Source organism: Coenobita brevimanus, chromosome 46 (assembly GCF_032717465.1).
Source record: "Coenobita brevimanus isolate Jiangsu-jjx chromosome 46, ASM3271746v2, whole genome shotgun sequence".
NCBI classification, from domain to species: Eukaryota; Metazoa; Arthropoda; class Malacostraca; order Decapoda; family Coenobitidae; genus Coenobita; species Coenobita brevimanus.
This window is the reverse complement of record NC_136999.1, coordinates 1,795,472-1,805,471: the sequence shown is the minus strand read 5'-3', so window position 1 is coordinate 1,805,471 and position 10,000 is coordinate 1,795,472. Positions and strand designations below refer to the sequence as shown.

Below are 10,000 nucleotides of genomic sequence, written 5' to 3'. Positions count from 1 at the left end.
GGAAAATAGATAGAGGTAGACAGATTGATAGATAAAAAGATACATGCAAATAGATAAACAGATAGACAGATAAATAGATAATGATCGGTATATAGACAGACAGACAGATTGATAGGCAGGTGGTGATGGTGGTGGTGGTGGTGGTGGTGATGATGATGATGATGATAACGTCAAGCATTATTGGCCCTTGCTCTGTCTGCCTCCCTCATCTGTCTTTTGTCTCTCTCTCTGTTCATCTATCTATATCTATCTGTCTGTATCTATCTGTGTTACTATCTATCTATCTATTCATCTATTACTTCCTTCCCACTTCCCTTTCTCTCTCTCTCTCTCTCTCTCTCTTAATGCCACCTCGCTGACTCACTTCTATCCTCTCTTTCCGCCTCTCTTTCACTCTGGCTTTCTCCAACCTTCTATCTCTCTGTCTATCTATCTATCCATCTATCTATCTCAGTCTATTTGTCTGTCTAAGGTCCTTTCCACTTCCTCTCTTCCCTGTTACTCCATCTCTCTCTCTCTCTCTCTCTCTCTCTTGAGTCATTCCTACCTTCTCTAACTCCTTCCCTCTCTCTCACTGTCTTTCTCCCTCTCTCTCACCCTGACTTTCTCCCTCCCTCTCTCTCACTCTCTCACTCCATAAACATGACGGTGAAAGATAGCAAAGGGATCCCAAGCCATTCTGACTTTCATTCTCTCTTTCTCTCTCTCTCTATTTCTCTCTCTCGTCTCCATTTCCCCTCACTCACTCCTTTGCTCCTTCAATCTCTTATACCCATGTTCTCCTATTACCCCCTCCCCCTCTCTCTCCCTCTCTCTCTCTTTACCATAAACAGGAGAAGTAAAGACAGCAACACCAGCTCCAACCCAGGCCTGTCAATCCGCTTATGGGAGACTTAGGTTATCTTATTGCAAATGGCGGATCCACCACCTCCTCTACCACACCACCACCACCACCACCACCACAGCAGCAACCACCACCACCACCACCACCGACACCAACACAGCAGCAACCACCACCACCACAGCCACCATCACCACCTCCTCCTTCTCTACCACCACCACCACCACCACCACCACAGTCAATGCTTCTCTCTCCTTCAGTCTCGGTCTCTTGGTCTCGATTTCGGAAAGAGGGAGGAGGGAGAGAAGAGGAGGGTGGATGAGGGAGGAAGGGAGAAGGGGAGAGGTAGGACAGTGAGGAGGCAGAATGAGGAGAGATGGAGAGGACGAAAGAATTTACCAAAGGAAAAGAAAAAATGGGAGAGAAGAAGAGAAGACAAGAGATGAGAAGAGAGGAGAAGAGGAGAGGAGAGAAGAGGAGAAGAGAGGAGGGGAGAGGAGAGGAGAGGAGAGATGGGATGGGATGGGATGGAAAGAGAAAAGTATATGAGAGTAGAGGAAACTAGAGGAGAGGAGAGAGAAGTGGAGAGAGGAGAGGGGAAGAGTAGGGGATCGAGGAAAGGGTTAAGGGGAATAAGAGAGTGAGGGGAGAGGGAGAAAGAGAGGAGATTAGAAGAGGGAGACGAGAAGATAAGAGAGGAGAGGAGAGGAGAAGAGAAGAAGAGAGGAGGAGAGATGTTAATGAGACAAAACTAAGAGGGAAAGTGGGAGGGAGAGAGAGAGAGAGAAAGAGAGAGAGAGAGAGAGCGGGGGGGGGGAGTTGGTTGTTGAGAGAGGTCCATGTTTGTGTTTCTACGAGGTAAATAATCACCAGGGGGAGGGGACCCTAAGGGGGGCATTATTAGGGGGGGCAGTCCCAGGGGAGAAGGTCAGAGGAAGGGGGAGAAAAGGGGTTTGATGAGGGGGGAGAGAGAGAGAGAGAGAGAGTGTGTGTGTGTGTGTGTGTGTGTGTGTGTGGACGACTGATGTTAACAATCACTTTACTGCATACCGCTTGCCAGTGTGTGGATAGATAGACAGACAGACACAGATGTAGACAGATATAGATAAATAGATATAGACAGATAGAAATAGACAGATAGACAGATGCAGACAGACAGACATATAGACAGATAGACATAAAACCATAATCTCAAACTAATGAACACACACAAATTTTCACTTCGATGACCACCAAAAAAAATTGCATATATGAGTTAACAAAATAGTAACACATTAAAAACCTCAATTAACAGAGTAGCTAGACGGACACATTAAAAAAAAAAAAAAAAAAAAAAAAGCTCACTCGACATTCACCTTTACTAAAACAGGTGAATTTCATCCGGTTATTCACCTTTCTTTACTACAACAGGTGAATTTCATCTGGTTATTCACTTATCTTTATTAAAACAAGTGAATTTCAAGGCAAACACAGTCCATGCATTGCACGGTTTTCACGATCACCAGGTGTGGGGACGAGAGTGTGTGTTGTCGCCAAGGAAGAGTCAAGGTAACTGGCCAACGCGTCACACCTGAGTTACCTGCCTGTCTGCTCCCTAACACCCTTTCCTTGGCGATTTGCTTTGCTTCATTACTCCTTAGCATCCTCCTCGGTGCCATATTCATCCCAGTACCACTTTTTTTCAGCATAAATAGCATACACACTGATATTACCCGACCGTATCAAAAATAAATCGCTAAGGAATAAGTGTTACGGGCCTGGCTTGACACTGGACTGCCTTGTTTGTTTACATTCCCAGTCAGGTGTCATGCGGAATTACTACCAAACAAATGGCCTGGAATTTAATCTCTCTCTCTCTCTCTGTATGTATGTATTGTACTATACTACGGTACGGAAAATGTTCATTCTTTAGAGCTTAAAATAAAAATAATAATAATAATAATAATAATAATAACAATAATAATAACAGGCTACTACTACTACTCCTACTACTACTACTAATAATAACAATAATAATAACAGGCTACTACTACTACTACTACTACTACTAATAATAATAATAATAATAACGTAGCTAATAGTGTTAATCGTCCAGCAGGGAAACATCTGTCGGTGCATTATTTTAGTGGGATGCAAACATGACAAATAATTCTATACTCCTTTTACTCTAACTTGACCTAAAATTGCCATCTCTACATCTTGAATTGTCAGCTGCAACAACATACAGTCTCATACAGGCTCTCCAATACACACACACACACACACAAATCCACCCCCCACACACACAACATTCCCAACCCACACACACACATTCCCCCCACACACACTTCCTCATTTTCTCCTTCATTCTCGGTCAACCCCCCTTCCCCTGCCCCCTCCCCCGGCACTAAGCCCCCCCAGTAAGCCACCCCAAGGCTAATAATCAATTAAGCCAGTGTAAAAATTAGAGGGCTTACCGGGATCACAGGTAATAGAGGAAATACTAAGTCCATTGTCATCTTACGCTCCGTCTCACTAAACCCTCTTTCCCCTCCCCCCTCCCCTCTCCTCTCTCCCCCACCCGTCCTCTCCTCCTTCCCCCCTCCTCTCCCCTCCCTCACCAGTTGTCCTTGTATTTATAAACCTTCTTAAGATCTAGTAATTTAGGTTTAAGCCTGTTTGTTTATCATTATCCTTAATTTTATCTTATCTCCAATACCTTACCCCTTTAACCTTTCTCACCCCCTCTTTTTGCCCCTAACTCTCCCCCCCCTCGCCCCCTACCTCCCCCTCTCCCCAACTCCTGATACTAGCTGCCCCCCTATTCATAAATTTTCTTCATCTCTAGCTGGCATATAAGATTGTTCATAATTTTCTCTTAACTCGTATGTATGTATGCTTGTATATGTATATGTATACGTATGTGTGGATTTCAGCGGTCGGTCTGCATACGCTGAATACTACAAAACAAAATTCATCATCATCATAATTATCATCGTCATCATAATTATCATCATCATAATTATCACCATCGTCATCATATCATCATTGTCATCATTATTATCATCATCATCATCACCCAGGATTATTTTCCCACCTATGGATGAGAAAAGAAACGGGTCAATGAGCAAGAAAGGGCGTGATAGAATTAGCACCAAGACAACTGATTCACGATAATAATTTAACAGTTAAAAGATACTTGCTTATCGAGGACTTAAGACCCTTTGTGAATACGAATTAGTTGCCTTCCCCTCCTCTCCTACTTAAGAGCCTCTCAGAATAACTCAAGATCCTCTCAGCATACGGAATACCTGCCCAGGCGTTCGGTCCTCCTCTCCCGGTATCCGATCCAACTGTCTTCCTAATCTCCCTATATCCGGTGCATCCGTAGGTGTATTCGGCTCTGTGTACTGCCCTAGTGTAGGTTAGTGTTCCGGAAGATCGCTGGTAACGGGTATTGGGTGTCTTGGGGGGGGGAGGATTCTAGTAGGCTTAGGAGAACCCCTTGTACTTCTTTGTTACTAGTATTTTCCACGTCCTTGCACTTCTTCGTTACTAGTACTGCCCACAGAACAGTTCCTTCACTTTAACATGGCCCAGATTTTCGTCCTTTCAAGTTTAATTCACGTAGCTCAGTGGCAGGAAAAAGACGATGCTGTGACTTCTTAGCATCTCTTTAGAAGCAACTTATTTTGAGTAATGCACTTTAATATCCTCTGGAATGTTATTTATACGATTTTTAATACTGATATAGCTAGCACAAGTAACCATGATATCGAGGTGAAATGTGCGGAATAAATCGCCAAGGAAAAGGTGTTACGAAGCCTCTCACGCCACTCAGAAAATGGCCCTTAGTCCCTTCATTAAGAACGGTCACTCGAAATCACTCAAAAAAAAAAAAAAAAAAAAACGCAAAAAATCGTCATGAAATTTTGGGGTTTAAAATTAAATACTAGACCGTCACTTCGTCTACATCCTCTACTTCATATATACCAACTTCACCGACAGAAAAAAGTACATGCGATCACCGAATTTTGAAACGCGGGGAGGGGGGGAGACATCAATGGAAATATAAAATGAAAAGGAGAAACGATAAAGTAATGTTTTGGTCGAGTACTCTTCCCCACCAATTTCTACAAGAGCCTGAGATGGATTTGCTACCTGCCAGAAACGATGTAACAGTACTTAGGTCGGCCCCAGGTGAGATTAATATGAGCCAGGTGTGTTTGTGGGTACACCTGAGGAAGGCTGGAGGAAGCAGTCTTAGAAGATCCCTGAATGTTGAGAATTACTGCTACTTTCTGTCCTTACTCCAAAGCATCATGTTTGTATTACTGTAGGTAGTTTCTCTCTCTCTCTCTCTCTCTTAGAAAGCTGGACAGGGAAAGAGGTGCGGGTTTGTCGTTTGATGGGTGCTGCAAGTCCGCCGTGATGGGAACAGAGCGGGGAGAAGTTCAGTAGCACAGTGACCAGCATATCAGTAGAAATAAAATCACTCTGTGTCAGAAAAAGCTGCCGGGAGGGATTTTAACACTTCGACATCTAAACATTTTCTAAGATGAAGGAAATCGTCTAAAGCAAACATTTCAAAGGGTCAGCAGGAGGAAGAGAATAAGAGAAAGCTAGGACTTCCCCAGCTTAGCAAACACCCCCACGCTAGCCTGACACAAGCACAAAAATGGGTAAAGTAGGAGTAGAAAGTGTTCAAAGGAAGGGGTATGATGGAAGTCGCAATCCCAGGCTCATGTGAACGTGAACCCGGTGGACTGCTGGCTTAAACTGCCCTTCTCCTGCAGTCCACCACCATCCTGTTTTCGGGGGGGACTGGGAGGGAGTTGAGGGACGTTTGTACACCCAGGCAGAGGAGCCGCATGGCTATATCAGTGCCACCACATGAAGGCGTCCCCCTCCAGAACCGAGTGCGTAGTTAACCTAAATTATTAAAAGAAGATATGTAAAATAAAAAAGGAAATTTATTAAAAGAAAAACATAAAAGAAAACGAGATTCATGGGGGGTCTAATATAAACGTATCTCCCTCCTTCCAACAGTTCTCGTCCGTCCTCCTGCCATACCAGAAGGGGGTCTACACGAATTCCTTCCACGACTCCCATCCCCGTCCCCTTCACGAGGTCAGTCTCTTGCCTGTAGAAGTCGCTGTAGAGGGCGACCTGTTGAATTTTGTTGATTTTTTGAGAGGGGTACTGTATGGGGGATCTCGGTTATATGAGCTACGAGACTGTTATGATCTGAGTCGTTCAATTTAGTAGGATTTTTGAGGAGGGGTATTGTTGGGGTTACTCGGTTATAGGAGCTACGAGGCTGCTTGCAATGATGGTCTGGTCGTGATGGGGAGAGAGACGAGGTTGTTGGACTGTGATTTCCCTTCTCGTATCATCTTCAGCATCATTAGCATCGTAATTATTAGGAATATTATCCTTATCACCACCTTAATTACCTGTCCTCCTCCTCCTCCTCACCACCACAGTCATCATCGTCGTCAGCATCATCATCAACGGAAATATCACCATCATTCAACTGTTTCACTAGGACGGGTAACATGAAAAAAGATATCATCATAATCATCATCATCATCAACGGAAATATCCCCATCACTCAACTGTTTCACTGGGACAGGTAGCATAAGAAACATCATCCTAATCATCGTCATCACTCAATTATCGTTTAACATCATCATCATCACTCCATTATCTTTTATCATCATCATCATCATTTTCCTATAATTGCAGACGGTGGGTAAGGCTCATTTTTGTTTTTAATGCAAGAAAGAAGGAACCTAAGGCCAGAAGCTACCCTAAAATTACAAACACAAACAGGTGACTGAGGCAGTAGATTTGATAGCCTCCTTGTCAATCCTGCAAACCAAAACCTGAGTTACGAGAGAGAGAGAGAGAAAAGTTCGTAATTGCGTTTGTGTATCCCTGAATTTTCTCTGGAGGATGGTCAAGGAAAGGTGTAAAAAAAAAAAATCTTCCCTAGTCTAGTTATTCCTGTGAAAAATATTAAGTTACGACGGAAATCCATCTTAAGTATGTCTAAGAATTTCACGCATATTTACAAGGAGGTGTAGTTCATCTGAGAAATTACGAGCAAGGTGAGTTCTTAAAGAGAGAGATAGATAGAAAGACAGATAGATAGACAGATAGATAGATGAATAAGTAGACAGACAGATTGACAGATAGATAAATGAGTAAAGATCGTGTGAATGTACCGTGAATGCCCTGTAGAAATGACCAGAAATGAAGGTACTGAAGGGGGTCAAAGGTCAGCATAACTCAGGTGCAATTCCTACAGGTAACACGCAGGTAAGTATAATGCATCACCCGCCCCTCATAAATAATGCATCTCGCCCTTGTGCCCATTCAGTACGAGGACTTTATTTATTTTTGTTAGTGACTGTGTGGTGATGTCTTCTGTTATTATTATTATTATTATTATCATTATTATTATTAGTGCAAACAAACGAATCTATACAGCATAACATGGAAATAGGCTACATATCAACCTAAATGAACACACTCTCTCTCTCTCTCTCTCTCTCTCTCTCTCACACACACACACACACACACACACACACCGGGCAGAAACCCATGAATATGTAAAGAAACCGAAAACAGCTCAAAATCGAGGTGATCGGGAGGGGGGAGGGAAGGGGGAGGGGAGAGGGGGAGGATGAGGGGGAGGATGAGGGGGAGAGGGAGGGGGAGAGGGAGGGGGAAAGGAGGGGGGGAGAGGGGTAGATGGTGGGAAGGGGGGATTCTGGTTTGGTTATTTTTTTATTTCTTCGTATTTCTTCGTCTCTTCCGGGTCTATTTAACCCTCTCAAGCTCGGGATAACTCTAGCACTCCTTTTCAGCTCACGGCAGACGATTTTATTCAGCTGAGAGAGAGTCATGGGCGTGTGTGTGTGTGTGTGTGTGTGTGTGTGTGTGTGTATGTGTGCGTGTGTGTGTGTGTGTGAGAGAGAGAGAGAGAGAGAGAGAGAGAGAGAGAGAAGGAAAGAATGCAATACTGAATGGGGATGAAACGAGAGAGAGAGAGAGAGAGAGAGAGAGAGAGAGAGAATCAGCTCAATGTTACTGATGCCTAGGGAAGGTGATGGTGTTCGGATACCTCGGTTCGACTGTGGCTTCGGCTTATAAATAATTCACTGGTTACTTCGGTCCCAGTGTCATTTTCGGCTCGGGATGATGTGTGTGTGTGTGTGTGTGTGTGTGTGTGTGTGTGTGTGTGTGTGTGTGTGTGTGAGAGAGAGAGAGAGAGAGAGAAATAGATACAAACAGATAGACATTTTCCTCACTAGTAGAATGGAAATTAGGCAGAAAAACAAAAAAAACAAAACAAGAAAAAACAAATGAAAAAAAAACGAAAGAAAAACCCAACACAAACCCTCAATTTCTCTAACATCGTATTTCTAAAACTAACAGCGTGGTTCAAAAGTTTCTAGATCCTACTCACAAAGGAAATGCCAATATAAATTACAAGTTGACGCCTTTTGATGCTACTGTGGCGAACTTCGGACATTTCATTCCACTGACTCGCGGTACCGGACGCCTTCCATCCAGCGATTTATTCTTTCACTCCATTCTTAACACCGCCATTAACATGATTTTATTTCCAGCTTAGTTTTTTTTTTTTTTTTTAATGGAGAGTTAGTTAGACCCTTAAATAACTTTTTGCTTTTCATTTTGGATTTTACAATTTCTAAAAAAAACTGATATTAGGAAGGAAAAAAACTGTAATATTACGTCCTCGTGCTGATGTGGTTAATGTGGGCAAATAGATGTGCGTGTTTATCTATCTCTGTATCTGTGTGTGTGTGTGTGTGTGTGTGTGTGTGTAAAATCGTCTTACTATTGATATCTCACCAGGAACTGCTTTTTATCAATCACTTACCCCCATCAATCACCCCATCAATTACCCACATCAATCACGCCCACATCAATCACACCCACAACAATCACCCACATCAACCACCAACATCAACACCCATCTCAATCACCCACATCAATCACCTACAGTTCATCAATCACCCTCATCAACCACCCTATCAATCACCCCACATCAACTAACCCCGTCAAAACAATGCACCAAACATACCCCCATAAACCCAACACTATTCAATTTCCACCATGACTTAAGCAACAAGTCCCATATTTATAAAGTTTCTAGAGCTTAATTTTCTAGAGCTTGTATTTATAAAGCTTAAGTTTTTAGAGCTTCGGTTGCGTGTAGGATAAGGTGTTGAAAATTATACCCAGATTTTCTTTAAGTTGTATATTTTTCCTTTCTTTCTTGATTGTGTTTGTTTTTACTTATATAACTAGCATACACTTTGTCCTGAGCTTAAATTAGGTCTGTCTGTCTGTCTGTCTGTCTCTCTCTCTCTAACTACAAACACTTCGCCCCCAGTTATTTTTTAAACTCTCACTCTCTCTCTCTCTCTCTCATACACACACACACACACACACACACACACACTTGCCTCTTCTCATATAGCTACGTCACAACCACAAAAATCGAAGGAGATCAGAAAGTTAAATCGTCTTGAAGTAACACGAATGAAATCAGTAAGACGATATCGCTTCCTTAAGGGTTGCCTGCTGCGGAGGCGAGGGGTAAGGAGGCTCCCTAACACCTCTCCTTTAGCGATTTACTTATGGATATGAAGGGTAAGGAGGCTCCCAAACACCTCTCCTTTAGCGATTTACTTATGGATATGAAGGGTAAGGAGGCTCCCTAACACCACCTCCTTAGCGACTTATTTTTGGATATGGAGGATAAGGAGGCTCCCTAACACCTCTCCTTTAGCGATTTATTTTTGGCTATGGCTGGTTAGTATCCTTTTGTAAATTATGCTGAGATGATATTCGAAGGACTGATGTAACACTGAATAAGTCAGGTGTTGTAAGCAAACCAAATCGCTCAGGAAAAGGTGTTAGGAAGCTTCCTTAACCGACAGGAATACGGGCCACAACAACAACCACATCAAAAACATCAACATCATCAACTACAACATCAACACCATCAACTACAACATCAACACCATCAACTACAACATCAACATCAACAACAACCAACAAATAATAACAAACAACAACGTCAACTCCTTTGTGAATACGGTGCACAGGTAACTTTGGCGGAGTCATTGATTAGCTACA

General features: G+C 42.9%; 1 protein-coding gene across 1 annotated transcript in view; it reads left to right on the top strand.

Annotated features, from left to right (window-relative positions):
* The window catches only part of acj6 (abnormal chemosensory protein 6), a 159,516-nt gene that overhangs the window by 44,197 nt on the left and 105,319 nt on the right, over positions 1-10,000 (top strand). Inside the window, exon 2 of the mRNA XM_080271416.1 lies at positions 5,870-5,950. Coding sequence (XP_080127542.1) covers positions 5,870-5,950 — 81 coding nt within the window. The remainder of the gene's footprint in view (positions 1-5,869; positions 5,951-10,000) is intronic.